This window comes from Juglans regia, chromosome 7 (assembly GCF_001411555.2).
Source record: "Juglans regia cultivar Chandler chromosome 7, Walnut 2.0, whole genome shotgun sequence".
In the NCBI taxonomy this organism is placed as follows: Eukaryota; Viridiplantae; Streptophyta; class Magnoliopsida; order Fagales; family Juglandaceae; genus Juglans; species Juglans regia.
In genome coordinates this window covers 7,953,984-7,974,338 of record NC_049907.1, presented here as the reverse complement: position 1 = coordinate 7,974,338, position 20,355 = coordinate 7,953,984, and the positions used below count along the sequence as shown (strand labels likewise).

At 37.0% G+C, this 20,355-nt stretch overlaps 3 protein-coding genes across 6 annotated transcripts; 2 read left to right on the top strand and 1 right to left on the bottom strand.

The window, feature by feature from the left end:
- The first annotated feature begins 84 nt into the window (after positions 1–84).
- On the top strand, positions 85–8,828 carry LOC109004606 (probable E3 ubiquitin-protein ligase RHB1A). Of its 4 annotated transcripts, none has more exons than XM_035692473.1 (5): positions 85–327; positions 1,668–1,785; positions 7,031–7,397; positions 7,520–7,629; positions 8,283–8,828. In XM_035692473.1, exons 2-5 carry the CDS (start codon positions 1,723–1,725, stop codon positions 8,334–8,336), a joined length of 594 nt encoding a protein of 197 aa, XP_035548366.1. In that variant the 5' UTR covers positions 85–327; positions 1,668–1,722; the 3' UTR covers positions 8,337–8,828. The 4 variants fall into 4 exon arrangements, with proteins under 4 accessions (XP_035548366.1, XP_035548367.1, XP_035548364.1 ...); XM_035692474.1 differs by having other exon boundaries at positions 97–327; positions 8,225–8,828; XM_035692471.1 differs by lacking the exons at positions 85–327; positions 1,668–1,785 and adding an exon at positions 3,260–4,543.
- Positions 8,829–9,755: 927 nt separating this feature from the next.
- On the bottom strand, positions 9,756–13,913 carry LOC109004599 (protein DETOXIFICATION 35-like; the record flags this gene model as incomplete). The annotated part of the gene is made up of 7 exons (XM_035691397.1): positions 9,756–10,179; positions 10,334–10,420; positions 10,586–10,704; positions 10,845–11,083; positions 11,172–11,228; positions 12,479–13,104; positions 13,473–13,913. Coding segments are annotated over 7 exons (1,635 nt in total), but the record flags the coding sequence as incomplete, so codon positions are not given.
- A 3,592-nt stretch (positions 13,914–17,505) lies between these two features.
- LOC109014737 (uncharacterized protein At4g02000-like) lies at positions 17,506–18,294 on the top strand. The gene has a single exon (XM_018997243.1). It carries the CDS (start codon positions 17,506–17,508, stop codon positions 18,292–18,294), a length of 789 nt encoding a protein of 262 aa, XP_018852788.1.
- Positions 18,295–20,355: the final 2,061 nt, after the last annotated feature.

Here is a 20,355-nt window from a genome sequence, read left to right as displayed (position 1 = left end):
TACGTGAAAGAAACTCATGATGATGAGAAACCAAATATGGTGGAAAGTGGGCTAATGGTTCGTTCTTAGATTTTTTCACTGTAATTCTTGACGTCCACTTTTTACCTAGGGATAAAGAAGTACCAAGCACAGTACAAATCAAGTATTTATCAATAGAAAATAGTCAAGTTGTATACCCGTCACTCCGTCGGCTATTTGAGAGAGATACGAGTGGAGCGCAAACAGTGGTTTAGAATACAAAAACAAAAGACGTAAAAGAGTTTCCGAACCTTTCTACAACTTCTCTAAGCCCTATTCGAGTTCTGCAAGAATCTGTCTTTTCTAGTGGTAAGCTTTGCTGCTCATATCTTTGTTAGTTTTGGAATTCGTTTGTTTGATCTATTTTTCGGTGCACATCCCTTAATTTCTTTCTCTGTCTCTCTGTGGCCAACTTCCTATCTGGGTTTTATGGTAATCTTTTTGCGGAACAAACTGAACATGATTGGAGGGTCTGGGGTTCGGCAGTTTCAAATTTTCGGAATGATGTACTAGCTTGTTATATCGTTTTTTAAAGTTTATAATATAATTTGAGTTATGTTTTTTCTCTGTAGCTTTTCTTATAAAAAAAATATATTGTTTTTTCTCTGTAGCTGTATCTGAATTTAGTTCAAATAAATTTATTGTATTTGTCACTTGTCTTCGTGGTTTTTTTTTTTTTTAACCCTCGAACTTATGACACTGGTAACGAATTAAGGTGGATTGCAACTAATTTGGGTAGATTGGTGTAGGAAGAACTGCAGACAAGTATGTGACTCTTCGGATGTCATCAGGCTCTGAAAATGAAATTGTTTTTTATCCAATCGTTTGCATATGTACACACTTGCATGATATGTTGAACTTGAAAATATGTTGCCATGTGATCCATTCGGGACGAGGAAGGGTTGTGGAAATGCTAAAAGTCCTTGTGCCAATTCATATGCTAGTGATTTGTACATGACAAGTATGGTGTATCATATGCATCAAATTTCCCCATTTTGTGCTTTAGATCAGATAAATGTGAACTCGGATGATGCCATTTGGGTTATAATATGCATGTAGAGTAGAATTTTGTATTCAGATTGTTTGTGGTAGTTGCAAAGGTCCCTCAGAATGGTAGTTGAAGGTGCAGTTGGTAATGTTTGCAACATGCAGAAGGGAGGTATAGAGTTGTATGTTTAGCTATTACGCTTGATAAGCAAACCCAGTTACACTTTTATTTATATAAACTTGCCGACTTTTCAGGTTGTTGACTGATGGGTGTTTGTCATCAGCTAATCAATTTATCTTCACTTTGCAGTTCTGAATTTGGGTTATAAATTATAATCAATGTAATCAGCATACCCTTTTGTAAGCCATGATGCTAGTCATCCTAAACATTGGCAAACTAGTTTTGGTGTGTCTTCGGTATTGGGTTACAATTTTCTTGTTAACTGGATCTGGATCCTCCATCAATTTTATGGCTAGCTTAATCCTGATATTTGTCCACTTTTTTTGGCTTTGTTTCCTAACCTACACTCCATTGCCCATCTTTTGTTTTTGCATCTTTGCCATGGATTGTAATTCTTTCTTTAGCAAGATTTTTCTCTTGGAGTAACATTTATTTACTTTGGATCTGTGGGATTTGGCTGTCCTATGATGCCAAATAACAGAATCGTTGCACCAATCAATGGTAGTTTTGGGTGGATAACAGAAATAACTTCAGGGATGGGAGGTTGCTGCTGTTCTTCCAGAAAAGCTCATCTGCATGGAACACCAGTCTATTACTATGTCAGAAAAATCTCTCTCTAACTTTACAAGACTGGCATTATTCTTGTTTTGTGCTCCTTTTTTTTTTTTCTTCTTGACTTGCTATTGGTGTAGCATATATATTGCAGCTGCTCTATCTATTGCCCCCAATCATCATTCGCTGCTATCAGTGTTGCTTGTTTGTGTTATTACAAGATTTTTATGAAATAAAGCTAAGGTGGAAATCAACTTGTGATATCGAAAAATCTCTTCTAGTTTCTCTTTATTTTTACCTAATCCGTGGAAATTTTTTCCTTCTTGAATACATTTTTATTTATCCTGATTTTTTAAGATACTTTAACCAGATACGATTTTTAATCAGAGAAATTCCGAAGCTTATATAGCTAAATTATAGGGTTCCATGAAACAATACTGGTTTACCGCAATGACTCTCTTCAGGGTGTTGTATCTTTTCTCATAAATTGGGGATGGGATATATATCTGCCATAGAATTTGAGCAATTCCTTTCTTATTACCACCATTCTTTGCATCCAAAGCCCTGCTAGAGTCAGATTTCAGAGCTTTTAGAACTGCAAACCCTATTTGGTCAGGAAAGCTATGATCACAGTCGTGCTGGATTTCAGAAAAGTTTATGATCAGACTGCAGTTTTTCTACATTTTTATTGTCCAGTTAAATAATCCCCTTAGCAAGTCCAACTACATTGCTATCATGCAAGGGTGGCCTCCTCGGCAACTTCACATTGGCGCTATGAACCAAATCACATCTGATAACTGCTGGATTTTCCACCGAGTTACTTGCTTACCATAGATATTAGTCTTACTTCCTCCACTGAGTTACTTGCTCTCCTTAGATATTAATCTTTCATCCTCCAACGCATCACTGTCCTTGATTCCATCCATTTCCCACCTGAAATCTGAATCCATCCTAAATGGTGGCCTGATTTCGGTGCGTTGGAAAGCTGATCTGAGATGCAAATGCTTTTCCCTTTCTGAAAGGAGTGGGATCAACTTGACCCTGTTGTATTTGGATCCATTTTTATTTCCTTTGTGTGTTGTATTTTAAAAGTTCAGAGTGGGACTGATTTCTGTTGCTGCAATTTGCTTTTGGGAATGCAGTCGAGTAGGATACTTGGGCTTTGAGCTTGTTGAATAGTGGGAGTGCATGTCAATTTACAAGGATATAAGCTGATTTTCTGTACCAAGCGTAAAGTATTTAGAAAACCTATATGTTACATTTGGATGGTTAGATTTTGGGATGAGGATTTGGATTTGGATTTGGATTTGGATTTAGATTTAGATTTAGATTTAGATTTAGATTTAGATATGAACCAAATTTTGAACTTGAATTTCAAATTAAAATAAAAAGAAAGAAGTTTAAAATTATGGCATTAATTTGAGATTCAAATCCAAATTCTTCTTTCCAAACACAACCACAAAGTTTTTTTTGCTATCCCGATATAAAACGGTTGTTGGGAGGTGGTGAAAGAAGATGTCATGAAGGTTTTTCATGGGTTTTTCTCTTTTGGGAAGTCTGATAAGAGTTGTAATTCTGCATTCATTGCACTTGTTCCCAAAAAGGTTGGTGTAATGGAGGTGAAGGATTTCCGTCCTATTAATCTTGTTAGTGGTATGTACAAGATAATTTCAAAATTTCTTGCTAATAGGATGAGCTTAGTCATGGATAGAATCATATCTAAGTCCCAAAATGCATTTGTAAGGGGAAGACAAATATTGGATTTAGTCCTTATCACTAACGGATGCTTGGACAACAGGATTAAGTTAGGAGATCTGGGTATTTTGTGTAAATTAGACATAGAGAAGGCGTATGATCATATTAATTGGGAATTCCTATTTTACTTGTTGAGGAGATGTGGTTTTGGGGAGAGATGGAGGTTGTGGATTAGGCATTGTGTGTCAACAGTTCAATTCTCGGTTCTGGTGAATAGTGACCCCATGGGATTCTTCAACAATTCACGGGGGTTTGCGACAAGGCTATCTATTTTCACCCCTTTTATTTGTTATTGTCATGGAGGCTCTTAGTAGAATGTTGTCGGCTTCCGTTGAGGGTGGTTTTTTCTCAGGTTACTCAGTGGGGGATACTAACCATGGCTCTACCATTATTTCCCATCTTTTGTTTGCAGATGATACGCTATTATTTTGTGAGGCAGACCAAGGTCATATCTAATCTTTGAGGGCTATCTTACTTTGCTTTGAAGTTGTCTCCAGTTGGTGAGAGATGGAGGTTGTGGATTAGGCATTGTGTGCCAACAGTTCGATTCTCGGTTTTGGTGAATGGTGAACCCGTGGGATTCTTCAACAGTTCGTGAGAATTGCGACAAGACGATCCATTATCACCTCTCTTATTTGTTATTGTCATGGAGGCTCTTAGTATAATGTTGTCGACTTCAGTTGAGGGTGGTTTTTTCTCTGGTTACTAGATTGGGGATACTAACCATGACTCTACCATTATTTTACATCTTTTGTTTGCAGATGATACGCTGTTATTTTGTGAGGCAAACCAAGGTCATATCCAATCTTTGAGGGCTATCTTACTTTGCTTTGAAGTTGTCTCCAGTTGTTGAGAGATGGAGGTTGTGGATTAGGCCATTGTGTGCCAATAGTCAATTCTCGGTTTTGGTGAATGGTGACCCTGTGGGATTCTTCAATAGTTCATGGGAGTTGCAACAAGATGATCCATTATCACCTCTCTTATTTGTTATTGTCATGGAGGCTCTTAGTAGAATGTTGTCGACTTCAGTTGAGTGTGGTTTTTTCTCAGGTTACTCGATGATACTAATCATGGCTCTACCATTATTTCACATCTTTTGTTTGCAAATGATACGTTGTTATTTTGTGAGGCAACCAAGGTCATATCCAATCTTTAAGGGCTATCTTACTTTGCTTTGAAGCTGTTTTTGGTTTAAAAGTAAATCTTTCTCAGTCTGAGTTGGTTGTTGTGGGTAACATTAGCAACGTAAGGGGTCTGGCCAGCTTATTAGGTTGTGTGGTTTCTTCGCTGCCTATGAAGTATCTTGGCCTTCCGCTAGGAGCATCATTCAAAGCCGAGATTATTTGGGATGAGGTGTTAGAGAAGATAGAACGAAGGCCGGCTAGGTGGAAAATGTTGTATTTTTCTAAAGAGGGTTGGATTACCTTAATAAAGAGCACACTTTCAAACCTTCCCACATATTTCTTATCATTATTGCCTCTCTTAGCTAGTGTCGCCTTACGGATTGAGAAGCTCCAACAAGATTTTCTGTGGAGTGGACTCTGCGAGGAGTTTAAGTTTCATTTAGTTGGTTGGGACAAGGTTTGCTCTCTAGTGAGGGGTGGGGGGTTGGGGGCTCGCAATTTGAGGGTCTTCAACAAAGGAAATGGTTGTGGAAAATGGTTAGAAATTATTAAGATAATTAAAAGCAGGGAGAGGGGGGTAATGTTGGGGGGCATATGGAGTGGGGTTATGGAAACATATCCGGAAAGGTTGGGGGTCCTTCTCGAGTATGGGGGATGGTGATAGAATTAGTTTTTGCCATGATGTTTGGGTTGGAGATATGGCTCTTAAGGATGCTTACCCCTCTATTTTCAGAATGAATTGCACGGGTACATGATGCTTTGGTGGCTGATTTGAGGGAAATTACTAATGGCTCACAGTAGTGGAATGTCAATTTCATTAGGGAGGTACATGATTGGGAGGTTGGTGTCTTTGTTGAGTTCTTTAACTTGTTATACACCATTGGAGCTGATGATACAGTGGTGGATAAGTTTGTTTGGACTCCTTGTAAAGGAAACTTTTCTATACTCTCTTTCTATGAGGTTCTCATTACTCAAGCTAGTATCACTTTCCTTTGAAGAGCATTTGGAGGAGTAAAGCACCTCTTAAGGCTGCTTTTTTTGTTTGGACTGCATCATTAGGGAAGATCCTGACCATTGACAACCTAAGGAAACATCGGTTTCCTTATTGATTGGTGTTGTATGTGCAAAAATAGTGGATCATTTACTTCTACATTGTGAGTTTGCTAGGGCCTCATGGAATTACTTTTTCAACAAAATGAGATTAGCATGGGGTCTTGGCGTTATGCCGAGGAGGGTGGTTGACCTACTAGCTAGCTGGAGAGGGATCAGGGGATACCACAAATTGCAGCTTTGTGGAAGTTGGCTCCCATTTGTCTACTGTGGTGCATTTGGTGGGAAAAGAATGACCAAAATTTTGAGGATCGAGAGCGCTGTTTGGAAGAGTTTTAGAGTTTTTTCTTGAAGACTTTATTTATGTGGGGCCGTGGGCCATTGTTATAGACTTTAATGGTCTCAACTTTCATGATTTCCTTGTATCTGTTTCTAGCTCCTAACTAGGTGTAATCTCATATATACTTCCTATATACTTGGACTATGCCTATTTCAATATCAATAAAATATCTTCTTATAAAAAAATATATATAAAACAGTTGACTAAGAATATATTTAACATGTTCCTTATGCCAGAACCCCTGTCGCATAGTGCAGTACGCAGGTGGAATTTTATCTGTTAGTCTGTACTCGACATCATATTTCGCTCAATTTAATGCCAGCAAAAATAATAAAGAAACATGAGTTTAAAGTTCAGTGTTGAATCAAGCTTAGAAACTGGAAGCACAACAGTGTCATGCAAAATTTTGTGAATTTGGGAGAACAAAAGTACTTAAGAGGGTAATGCATGAATTGTTCGTCTCTACTGGCATTGTAAGCCGAAAACTAGCCTCTGGAAGCTGGCCTCGCTAATTTCTTATCCCAACTCATCATTAGCTGGAAAATTGTAGTTAAAAAAATTATCTCAACCTGCATGATTACCATTAGGATTTTTGTGATCAGAATAAGGGTAAAGCAAAAAAGTGATCTTGCAATTGTGACGAATATTGATTTCCAAGATTTTGATGTTTTGAGAGATAAGTTGTCATATTGAAAGTGGCAAGATTTTGTATTGCTGCCAGAAAACATACTCTGAACATTACATTTATGCAGTGGTAATAATTAGCGATCTTAATTGTTGGCTTTTTCCTTATTGATTTGTGATGGACTTGCATGGATCTTTCCTTGTTTTTCTTGTGGATATAAGCTGATATATTGAGTTGTATTTTGCTACCCAGTTTTGGAAATCCTTTTATCTGTCAACAAGACGATAGGGAGGTTGGAGTATAAATGTTTTCTGGCTTGTTTTTGCTGAAATTGATAAATGAGAATCATTTTTTAATATAAATATACCAGTTTTGAAAAGTTTAGTTCTTTTTTGCAGTGTCCACCGGCTTTGGAAGAGCATGAATCCCTGACATCTCATGCAGCCTCTACACTGATAGATGGATTCCTGGTTGATTTGGGTCTAGACGCATCAACCCCTGACACTTATCGACCGCCTCCTGCACCTTTGCCATATGATTTGATCTTGGGATGTTCACGATCTACAGATTCTGACTCTGCTGGAGAAACAATTATCGGCAGTAGCTTTGGAACTTTGACTACATGTGAAGATCTTGAGGAATCAGACTGTAAAGCTCAAGCCAATTCTTTGAATGTCTCGCCAAGAAAAGTAGAAGTTCCAAATTTGAATGAACTTAATATATCTGTAGCAGAGGAAGAGGATGATTGTCCTATTTGCCTTGAAGGTGCATTACCATGGAACTGGTGTTTCTATTCACTGTATAACCTTTTTTGGTCTTTTCTGCATTGTTTTATTAATTTAGAGGTCATAGCTAATGTTTAAACTTTCTATCTCCTACAAATGCAGAGTATGATTCTGAGAATCCAAATACTATAACGAGATGTGAACACCACTTTCACCTGTCATGCATTCTTGAATGGATGGAAAGAAGTAATGCCTGCCCTATATGTGATCAGGTATCACGTTTGCCCTTTGGAAATATATGCAGTGGTTTATATTTCATTCTCGTATTGACTAGAATACAGCCAGGATTGTGGTTTTCCTCTAGATAGTGCCTTTCTCATTCCTCAAGTCAACATGTATGCCCACTTCAACATGGAAGACTTATGTTTGGGGCCAACAATGCGGCCATGGCCCCTTTAAAATCTGAAGATTTATTAAACATCTTCTTTGCAATGAGTAAACTGATGGCCACCTGACTATATTTTATCATTTTCATTTTGATCCCACATTCAATTTTTTCGGTCTCAAACTGCAAGAACTAGCCAGATTATTTAATGTTGTAAACTAATAAAAAAAAACCTGTGAAGTGTTAAAACAATTATTTTTCCTTGTCATCCTATTAGAAAGATTAATACTTCTCTTAAAAATATATTCGTTCAAGTAAACTTGTTTCTTTATGATAATGATCTGGTTGATAATGTTCATGACCATGACATGGAGTGTTGGTAATTGGTGACTGGATGAACCAGACTGCTACTAACTGTTGAGTAACTAGATTTGGGTCTTTAGGTGTTATTGTTGAACTGTTTACTTGTCTTATTGTAACAGGAAATGACTTTTGATAATACCTGTACTTAGTTTCTCTCATTCTCTTTCATGATGGAAGCTTCTTTACCATTTGCAACCAAAGGTTCCCAGCTCAGTGGCTATAGATGCGTAGCAATCATTTGTTTCATAGCTGGTCATTCAGTTATGGCCCACAGATTTATTTCTAGTTTGGTGGCTGAGTTTTTCCAATTCCATTGTTCCTGTGGTATAATTGGATCAAAGAAATGAAGTTATTATACATTCACACCAGTGAAAATAGTGCATTGGTCATTCATCTCTTCCTCAGTGCATAAACGTGGATTGTCAGTTGTCAGATTTGCAGGATAATAGGAATTTAGATTTGAACAAGGCTCCTTTAGGCAAAATCACTGCTGTGTGGCTTATTAATTTGCAAGATTTCTCTTTATTGTACAGATCATACTGCCTATCATTGTTGTGTACATAGATCTGTTTTCACCTATTGGACTGGTCTTGTTAAGTCTTTTCATTTTCATTTTGGATGAGTTTCAATTGGTGACTGATTGGAAGTGTATGGAATGACCAATTAGATCTGTACCCTTGTGTTCAAGTTTATCCACTATTTGCAGCTTTAGCTTCCAAAACATTCGTGTCACCTTTTTTGAAATGTGAATATGTTGGAAATGTAAAAGTTCTTCTATCTTTGCCATCGAGAACTTTATGACTTAACCTTATAATCTTGGACATTTTAATTCTGATTCTTCACGCAGGCATGCTGCTTTCCTTGCTGTAATACATTTTTTTTATGGGCTTCCACGGTAGATTTTAATTTTCCCATTATTTCCTCGGCTTTGAATGGATAAAGAAGGTGATATTGCTACTGATAAATAAAACTTAAAACGACCCCATCTGGGTGTCACACCAAAAGTTAAAAGATGGAGGCTCTCTAAGGGTGTAGATGTATGTAATCCACTCTAAATTCCACCATTATATTCTATATAACTAGAATTCCTTTGATCAAACTGTATCATGTCTGTGATGACAAATAAAATATTCTTTTAGTAGGCATTCATATTCTTCAATCAGCAATGTTCTTTTTGGTTCTGGGGAAGCATTGAAGTTGTTATAAATGATCTGGCAGCAGTAAGGTGCACATTGTCTTTTTATTTTTCTGTTCAGCTTTTATGCAATTAATAGCAGGATAAATGGTGTCATTACAACTGCTAGCAGGAAAGTTCCTAGCCTGGTTATCTTGCAGAGTTAGCACAACAAATCATTCGAAGACATGGTTTATTGTTAAAGTTCATGCCCAACAACTGTTATTTATCATCTTTTATTCTTTTAATCGTCTCTTGATATGGTATCAAATGATTGGAAAACTATTTATTATTTTTATTTACATTTAATGCCGTATCATAAGATGATGAAAAGATTATTAAATGGATGACGAATAGCATTTAAATACTAGAAAGGCCAATAGGTTAGTATATGCTTTCTTGTGTCTCTACAAAAAGCACTTCTCTTGCACTCTTGAGTCCTTTTCTATTATATTAGTATTAGTTACAGTCCCAGCTCTGCCAGTCTTTTCTTTTGTGATGAAGTGTTGGCACCGGTCTTACATTTTATCTCTGTGGACTGAGAAGAAAAGGGGTTCAATAGGAAGAGGATTGTAACATGAGAAAGAAGGTGAACATGTTTCATATATACAACACGGATTTCTGGCAAGGCAATGCAATGCAATGGATAAGTAGTCATCGGTATTTTTGTTTTTAGGTATATAAATACTTCTGATTGGCTCAAACTTCTCTACAGGCCCTTTTAATGAAACATTGTCCTAGAAGTAATACAAATCTACAATAATGCCATACTCACTATATTGGCATTTATAAGCATATTCGATTTGTTTATGGATCAAAGACAACACCAGAGTTTTACATGTCAAATTGATGTTCATCTTGTCCACTCCACCTCCTCATTCGTCCTACTGCTAGTTCTACCTGCAATTCCAATATTTAAACGATTCAAGGCAGAGGAAGTACATATATTTCATTGCTTGAATAGTTAGATTGTGCAAAAATCTAAATCTATAAGCATTCAATATTCCATATACTCCCAACAGTCTTAGAGCAAGTGAAATATAACCATTCTCACCTCCCTGTTCCAGTTGGTTTTAAAAAGGATAATCAAGAGGATCAGCGTCTGCAAGAATGTCCCAAAAATCATGCCAGACCAGATTCCCTACAGCAATAATGCTCACTTTTTTTAACTCAACTTCCAACAAAGAATAAGAAAGAAGTGGATTTTATGTATTTGTGGAAGCCAGCAAAGAATGGATGATCTTTACTCTTTAAGATTTATGGCTTCTTGAATATGCTTAATCAGTGACAAGTACTGATGCTTTACCTTCACCCCTAATTTAGCTTTATACCCTAGAAGAAAGCCAATGGGGAGGCCTATAATGTAATAACAAATCAAGTTTATATAGGCCACTAAAGCTTGCCAACCTCCTCCGACAGCAACACCTGCAGAAACGTACAGCACGGGTCACGTCATATCAAAGGATGACTAGAGGATGATGAACAATATTTTTCTTTGTTGTGCTAGAAAACATTTGGGCGCTTGATTATGTATCCTGTTAGCTATTTTTTTTTTTTTTTTTTACCTGATACAACTGGCTGAACACTGTTAAGTAGCATGGTTATACCAAGAAGGTATGCTAAACTAGAAACAGCTCTCTGCATCTCTTTGCTGCCCGTAAAGATTACAGCAAAACGTTCTCTGGTAGCCAAAATAAGGGTTGCGAAGAAAATCCCAATGAGGAGAGATTCAATGATTGTGACAATGACCGAGTATTTTGCCGCCTTAGGATGTCCAGATCCAAGCTCATTAGAAACCCTGACACTAGAAATGGATAAAAGAATAGATAATTTACGAGCCAAAGATGAAAACATAAAAAGATGTTGATATTGGAAATGATTTTCTTTCCTACCTTATAGCTGCATTGACTCCAATAAACAGCATGCCTTCCCACCCATCCAGATTCATGCTGTGACATTAAAAATAGAACCGAAGTCAGATTTGAGATTATGTATAGATATCAGAAAAGAGCATTAGAAAACTATATTACCATAGCAAACACTGATATATATACGTAAGTTCTATGCATGTGGAACTTGAAGAGAAACTAGTGAAACTGACAGAAATCACATCTGCTTTTACTAAGAATGACAACATTTGGTTATGTTTGGAGGTTGAGTTGAGTTATTTATGAATAGTAGTGAGTTGAGATGGTGGAGTAAGTTTTGTATGGCCCACTCAAGATGTATTTTGATGTTAAAATGAGCTTAGATATATTTATGGGAATTTGAAAAATGTAATGAGTCTCGCGTGCAAATAGGTGTTGAGTTGAAAAAGATTATAGGTCTAACATGTAAAGAGATTTTGAGTTGAGATGAGTTTAATGGTTTGAGAGTTGGGTGTTTAGATGTTAGACTCAGCTTAAAATTAAACTGAACTAAGTTGATTTCAGTGCAGTCCAACAACCAAACGGGGCATTTAAACATCCCTACTTCCAACATTGAGTTTCTCCTATAATTTATGCTATTTATAAGTAGGTGTGTAAACATAGTACTTATCGTGGGACACATTACAATGATAAAAAGGGAAAACTACAAATACGTTTTTATGTTAGCCGATGCGGCAAGCTTCTACATCAACGGTATGTTTGATGTCCACGGACACACCTGCAAATAGATTATTTTCTTCTCTCATGTGTTCTGAGTTCATTTCATGGGCATCAAGAGAACTGCTCCATAGCAGAAGTGTTTCTCCATATGCAAATTAATGTCCTTTTTCAACTGCCTGTAGGTTTCCCATTATTATACTTAATGTTTCTCAAGCTAATAATTGCAACACTTGTTAAGATATAAAATAAATAATAAAATCTACATCTTCTCATCAACTTAACATTTTGGGACAAGTGATGATTTCTCATGGTATCAAAGTAGAGATCCTAAGTTCGACTCTTGACTTTCTATTTAATTAATTTTTTCACGTGCAGGCCACGTGTTGGGCCACCCATTAAGGAGGAGTCTGGCCTGCACGTGAATGGTAGTGTTAAGATATAAAATAAATAATAAAATCTATATCTTCTCATCAGCTTAAATTTTTGGGACAAGTGATTATTTCACAGCACTTCTGAAAGTTTCATAAACATGTTCCAATTGACTCTGCATCTTTTGAGAGTAGTTTATTATTTTAAGTTGAGCAATACATTCAAATTACTGTTCATCTCACCAGATTGAAAGGGAGCCAACTGCAATAACAGGATCCTCCAGGTGTCCAGTGAGAACAGTTATGGTCATGAAATACCAGATCTCTAGGCAAAGCATCACAGCAGAAGCAATAGAGAGTCTGGCAAAGGGCCAAATGTCCTTGAAGGCCAACCACGACAACCCTTTCCACCCATCATTGCACCAACCAACAATATAAACTGTCTGACTCACAGCAATACCCCATGCCGAGATGTCATAGGCCGCAGCAGCACCAGCAGTACCCCAACCAAACACTCTAATGAACAGATATAGGATCCCGACATGCACAACTAGAGTTCCGAAACCAAGCCATGCCATAACCACGACCTTGCTCTGTGCCTGCAGGAACTTTTGTGTAGGAAAGTTTACCGCAAGTGAAAACATTTGAGGGATAGTCTGTATAGAGAATTTCCCAGCAAGTTCTGCAATGTCATGTTCCAGTCCGAGAAGTTTTAGGATTGGCGTTGCGAATATGTAGAGGGGCATTAAGAAGAAGCAGGCGACAAATGAGATTATCCATGAACGTTGCATGTACACCCCTAGCATCTCCACTTGCCCTGCACCAAATGCCTGTCCACACAACGTCTCCAGTGCACTTCCCATGCCAAGCTGCGATTTCGTATAATCAGCATGCATTGGTGAAACAATTTTGGCTAAAATATTAAAAGTTTATGCAAGGGCTGTGAATAACATAACAAAATAAGAGTATAGCTTATCTTCATTTTACATTGAGAAATGCCCCAATGAATACAGAAGAAAACTTGAAATTTTGCAAGATCCACCATGATTTTTTATCTGTTCTTAGATTCTAAGGACATGTTTCCTTTTCGATGACCAAAATTGAGCAAGCACTTGCAAGAAATAATGTCATTTAACCAAGATCTAGTACAAAACTAGTATGGCATAAGCATTTATACAACAAAAGAAGGCAAAAAAAAAAAAAAAATCTGCAGATCATAGATTTGGAAGAAGCTAACCAAGAAGCCAAAAGAGAAGTTGGCAATGACAGAGAGAGAAATGGCAACGGCAGAGAGCTCCACATTTCCGAGATGTCCAACAAAAATGCTGGTAAAAGAATTAATCCCATAATTGCAGAGAATGTTGAAAGCAATAGGGCCTGCAATTGCCCAGAGCTTTGTAGTCTCTGAAAAGCATACATTTTTTAGGTATGCAAAGTCTTTTACAGGAGAATAATCTCCAGCATTGGTCTCAATCAAGGTGGTAGGAGCATGGTGGAGGTCATGGGTTTCCGAGGTACTTATGATACCATCTATCAATGGTAATGCAGTCGACCCAGGTGATTGGGTAGATGATGATGATGATCCAGCAGAGGATGAACTACTTCTTCCCTCTGCTTTGTGCCCCTCATTTCCCAGTTTTTCACCTATTTTTGCAGATTGAATATTGGATATGTCAAGAAATATTTTTAATCTCTCTGTTTTTGTTTTTCCATTTGAGTTTTTGTAAAAAAAAAAAAAGAGAAAAAAATATCTATGGGGTTCGTGTCAATATTTCTTAGGAGCTAAAATTGAGGCTGGCCATAAAAGGAAAATTAGCCACATTAGAGAGAGTTGACTTATTCTCCTAGAAATAAAACAAGTTAGGGCTCGTTTGTTTTTAGAGATGAGATGAGATGAGATGAGATGAGTTGAAATTAAAATTAAAAAGTTGAATAAAATATTGTTAGAATATATTTTTTAATATTATTGTTATTTAGGAATTTGAAAAATTTGAATTGTTTATTTTATTTTGTATAAGAATTTAAAAAAGTTGTAATGATGAGGTAAAATAAGATAAAATGAGATGAGATGTTTTTGAAAAATAAACGAGGCTTAATTTTCAGTTATTTGTAGGAAGCAAGAGCAGACAGTTTGCTCATGTTGTGTTTGACTTTGGCATCCCACACGTAGGCTTCGTTTGGATCTCAAAATAATCTCAACTCATCTCAACTCATCATTACAACTTTTTCAAATCCCAATACAAACTATAATAAACAATTCAACTTTTTCAAATTTTAAAATAATAATAATATTAAAAAATAATATTCTAACAATATTTTATCATCTCAACTCAACTCAACTCAACTCACTTCAACATCCAAACACAACCGTAGTTTCTACGTAACAGTGGAAAGTTGTGACGTGTGTCCCGACAAATCGATTACTCATACGTAAGGCTCTAAATGAATCAGTTTATACTCCGTCCGATACTTAAAGTCGAATTGAATTCGATTTGTGAAATAAAATAAAATAAAAAATTGCCTATAAAAATAAATATCTACTCAATTAGTAAATGACACATATCAGATTAAATTCGACTAAGATTCGTTTATGTCCGAGTTAACTCGTTAGCTCAACTCGATTAAAGTTCATTCATATATTTATATATATATACACACTTATATATATACATATACATATATACACATATTTTAACTAATAATATAAACATAATACTTTTTTAATTAATTATATGATATATAACCTAATTAATTATGTATATATATTGAATATGCTTCATAGCTATATTTTATAATTTATACAATAGTTAGTCAATAAGATTTAATAATTTCATATACTAGTATGTGAGAACCAAATATAAAATAGATAAATACTATCATATTATGTGTATGTATTAATCATTTATGTAGGCATATAATATATTGTTATTATAGATAAATATCAACTAGTTACATATTAATTATTTATAAATTTTTAAAATCTTATAAATCAATAAAAGTTCTACTTGTTAATTTTACAAATTCAATATTAGATTTTTTATTTTTATTTATTTTATTATTAAATCTTATTCAAAAATAAATAAATAAATAAACAACTCGAACCGAGCTCAAGTTGGGAGTTTAGTTTACCGAGTTGAGCTCGAACAAAGATTAAATAAAAATCTCGAGTTTGGACTCGAGCTCGAGTTTTTTGTGTTGAACCGAGCTTGACAAGTTAAAAACCGGCTCGACTTGGTTCAATTACAGCCCTACTCACACGAATAGGTATTGGATGCCATATTAATTAAAATTGATACTCACATAAACAATTTTAGTTACATAATTTATAGTGATAGGATGAAAATATCACATCATCCATATTTCCTTAATAATTTTACCTTATAAAGATTTACAGAAAGCCGAAGTTGTGTGTGTAGATTTATATTTCATAACATTGAATCAAGATTATAATTCAAGTTGTTTGAAATCAATATCCAAAATTTTACATATTTGTAAAGGACAACCATTTTAAGCCCAAACAACTTTGAATCTTATTCACTACATTATAGACTCAATTTGGGGTTTTACATATTTGCAAAAAAATAAAAAAGAAAATGCAACCAAGCTATATTATTAAATTTTTTTATTTAATTAACATGACATCTCATGATAGGATGAAAATATCATATATTTACTCTATTATAATAAGTAGCTATATAAATGTGAATAATAACTTTTGTTATTTTTCCGTCAACATTTCTTGTTTTTCCATTAAGTCCTATTTTACCAAAAGGCCCTTAAAACTCTTGACTATTTAACGTGTAACTCCCTTGTAAAATTTAATGAAAAATCATGTTTTACCAAAAGGTCCTTAAGACCCTTGACCATTTGACATGTAGCTCCCTGAGCATTAGCATTGGTCTATGCATATGCATATGCAAAGTCATATTTGCATAATATGGCCTTAAAACCCTCTATAGAATTTAATGAAATATCATGTTTTACCAAAAGGCCCTTAATAGCCCGCGGCGCACATGAATTGACGTCTCTTTTTTATGTCATTTTTGTTCTGATAGTGTACTCATTTTCTTTTTCTTTTTTTTCTTTCAATTTTTTTAAATAAAAAATTAATAATATTTTAATATTATATAGAGAGTAAATAAATAATTCAATATGGATGCAGACCAATGCTTATATTTTAATGAAGTTTAGATTTTTTTTTAATCTTTATTTTGTCTTTCTTTAACCTTGTATTTTCTTTTCCTAGACAAATAAATTACTGACTTTTTTATTTTTTTTTATTTAAGTCATTATGTCAGGTGCATCCAGGGGTAACACACCCGAGACTGTTATCGTGTGTGTATTCTTTAACCATGTATTTTCTTTTCCTAAACAAATAAACTACTGACTTTTTTATTTTTTTTTATTTAAATTATTATGTCAGGTGCATCCTAGGGCTAACGCACCTGAGACTAGGGGTGGGCAGCGGGGCCCCGCCCCGCTTCCGCTCCACCCCCGCATGGCGGGGCGGGCACCCCCGCTCCGCCCATGTGGGGGCGGGGCCCCCTGCCCCGCATCTAGGGCTCCTAGGGGGGCGGGTGACGGGGAGGGGCCAACCCCGCCCTGCCTCCGCTCCCATTTATATATATATATATATATTATACATATATATAAACATAAATATATATTTATATTTTACAAATTGTGTATATATAAATATATATTACAATTTGTTAGACTTGTTCACAAAATATGCATTGACAAATTTAAAAACTACATAGTTTAAAAATTAATACACTACAATTTATACAAAATATGCACTAGCAAATTTAAAAATTACATAGTTTTTAAATTATAGTCATATTTACAAAATTTAAATTTATAATTTGGATCTAAAAATGTATTTTTAATTACTTTTACACTTATAAATAATTTTTAAATAAAATAAATATAGTATTTTTTTTAAAGTGAAAAGAGGCTGGGCGGATTAGGAATCCGCCCTGCACCCCGCCCAATGGGACGGGGGACAGGGGTGAAAACCTCACCACCCCCCGCCCCATGTGGAGAGGGTGCGGGGAAGGGGTGCACCCCTACCCGAGACCGTTCCCGCGCGTGTTTATATATATATATATATATATATATAATTCCAACATTCCCCGAATTTGGTAACTGCTCTGTTGGTTTAGTTATTTCGCTCAATCTCGGCTTTCTTCGTGGTTTGAGTGTCAAATTTCTTGTCTTGAGTGCAAGATCGTTACTTGTAGTGGTCTACTTTGTTGCTTGTGGGTCTGATGGAGGACGATTTGGCGGATAAATGGAAGTCCTTTTCTCTGTCTGAAGTTGAGCAGGCGGATGTTGGTATTCAAGACTCGCTGCAGGGGTCCATTGATGATCATAAAGACTATTGCCTCATATTCAGTTTACTCACCCGTAAATTCTTTAATAAGGAGGCCTTTAAGTCGGTTATGCGCACTGTTTGGAGTCCTGTGAAAGGGGTAAAATTCTTTGATTTGGGTGAGAATGTTTTTCTTGCTCAGTTCGCTGATCAGGGTGATAAGAAGAAGGTTTGTCTTAATAGTCCATGGTCCTTCAATAAGAATTTGGTGTTGCTCATGGACTATGTTGGTGATGTTCAATCGTCAAGAATAAAGATGCATTTCGCTTCCTTTTGGGTCCGATTATATGATTTGCCTCTAATGGGGATGAATTCTGAAACAGCACGTAGCATTGGGGAGTCGATTGGTAATGTTGAAGACATTGATTTGTATAGTCAATCTCCTGGATGGGGAGTGTTTTTGAGGGTGCGCATTCGACTTGATGTCTGTTGTCCTTTGCCCAGTGTTAAGCGTCTCTGTTTGAGGAATGGTGAGGTTCTATGGGTACATTTGAAATACGAGCGACTGCCCAACTTTTGTTACTATTGTGGGAAGTTAGGGCATTCAGATAGAGACTGTGAGTTATGGGTGTTGAAGAGGGCTTTATTTGAGAAGGATGGATTTCCCTATGGAGTTTGGCTGCGTGCGGAAGGAAGAAATTCTACAAATGGGCAACGTAAATCTTTTTCACGAGTTTTACCTTAGGAGGCGAACAAAGAAAATACTAACAAGGATATGAGTATGGGTACTAGTGATCCTTTGCAGACGATTATTGCGGAGGGATTACGAGTACTGGAATTTAATATGGGTGGTTTCAAGGAAATTGTGCAGACAAAATCCAATGCTACTGATGGCACCTGCTACGGAAGGTTGAAGAAGACTGACGTGGGCCTCTTTCAGGATGGTGGGCCATCGATTGTGGGCGAGAATAGTCCAGATGTGGTGGGCTGTATTAAGTTATCTGAAGGGCCTTTGAAGCCCAGTGGTTTGTGGGATATGAAGAAGCATGGATCTATGGATTTTGGACCTTTCAAGCCCAGCGGTATGCAGGCTATGCTGAGGCATGGTTCCGGGGATGTTGGGCCGTCTGTCTCGGGGCTTAAGGCTTCAAATCTGGTTGAATTGAGTGGGCTGTCTGAAGGATTGCGGGTTGCTAAGGATATTGAGGGGTCTGTGTTCTTACCAGCAGCGAACAGAAGTGGATGCCCAGTTGTGCCGATTGACACTGAGGAAGTGCAAGTTAGGGCTCTAGCTTCTGACCGACACAAGCAAGGGAGGCCACGACGGAGGGGGGCTACGGCTTCAACTAGGCACAAAGGTAAGTCTATTTCAATCTTACCTCTTAAACGTGATGGGGATTTGGGGTGTGGGCTTGGGACATCCACCGGTGATTTCAAGAGGATTAAATCCTCTGATGCCAACTGTTTGGATGAGCTTCAAGTGGTATCGGCGGAGGCTAGAAGTCAGCCCCACCGACAACCATGAAGATCCTTAGCTGGAACTCCCGTGGGCTTGGGAACCCACGGGGAGTTTGTGTTCTTCGTGATTTGATCCGAAGAGAAGTTCCCAATGTGGTCTTCATTATGGAGACTAAATTTGTTGCTGCTCAAATGGAGCGGTTGAAATTTACTCTGGGTTTCTCAGGGGTACTGTCGGTGGATTGTTTGGGGCGTAGTGGAGGGCTGGTTTTATTTTGGAGGAGGGATGTGGATTTAACCCTAATGTCCTACTCCAAACATCATTTTGATGCTTGGGTTGTGGATAGTGTCACGGGATTGAAGAGTCGCATTACTGCCATTTATGGGCACCTTGTTACAAGTAGACGATAGTTAGTGTGGAATTTGTTGAAAGGCTTAACGGTGGCAACTCCCACTCCATGGCTGTGCTTTGGCGACTTTAATGAGATTATTTCTAATACGGAAAAGAGAGGGGGAAGAGTACGCCCGAGTAGTCAGATGCGTGTTTTTCGTGATACGTTGGATTTTTGTGGGTTGAAAGGGATTGACTCTCGGGGCTCCTTTTTCACTTGGTCTAATGTACGTGAGAATGGTGCTTTGGTTGAAGAGCGTCTAGATCGCTTTCTTGCTAACCCAGATTGGTTTGCTTTATTTCCACTTGTTACAGTTGATAATTTTCTGACTTCTCATTCTGATCATCATTGTTTGGTTTTGAACACTTTGGGTGGTTTGGAGTGCTCTAGAAGGGGGCGTAGACCGTTCAGATTTGAGGCAATGTGGGTTGGTAGTGTTGGGTGTGCTGAAACCATTTCTAGTGCTTGGCACGGGGCTGACAATGGGGATGCCCTTCGTGGTTTAAATTCTGCCTTAACTTCCTGTCGAAGGGGTTTGAGGGTGTGGAATGCTGTTCAATTTGGAGAGATTAAAACTCAGTTAAAAAATAAAAGGGCGGATTTATCTAGAGTAGTGGGTAACTCTTCTAGTGGTTCTTCAGTGGCCTTAATCAAGTCACTCCGCTATGATATCAACTTATTATTGGAATGGGAGGAGTTAATGTGGAAGCAGTGATCTCGTGTTTTATGGTTGGATTCTGGTGATCAAAATTCTAAGTTTTTCCATAGAAAGACATCACAAAGAAAGACTAGGAATCATATATGCAAGCTTCGAGATAATGAAGGTCTTTGGCATGAGGGGCAAGCTTTGGAAACTGTTGTCTGTAATTATTTTGAGGAGCTGTTTGTGAGTTCTAGTACGGGTGATACGACTGATATTCTTAGTGTTATTCCTTTGCGAGTCACAGATGAGATGA

Coding starts and splice junctions, on each gene's coding strand:
- LOC109014737 (XM_018997243.1), top strand. CDS start 17,506: ATGGAGGACGATTTGGCGGATAAATGGAAGTCCTTTTCTCTGTCTGAA.
- LOC109004606 (XM_035692471.1), top strand. CDS start 4,406: ATGGTGACCCTGTGGGATTCTTCAATAGTTCATGGGAGTTGCAACAAG. Junction 4,544..7,030: donor TGAGTGTGGTTTTTTCTCAG/GTTACTCGATGA, acceptor TCTTTTTTGCAG/TGTCCACCGGCTTTGGAAGA. Junction 7,398..7,519: donor TTGTCCTATTTGCCTTGAAG/GTGCATTACCAT, acceptor CTACAAATGCAG/AGTATGATTCTGAGAATCCA.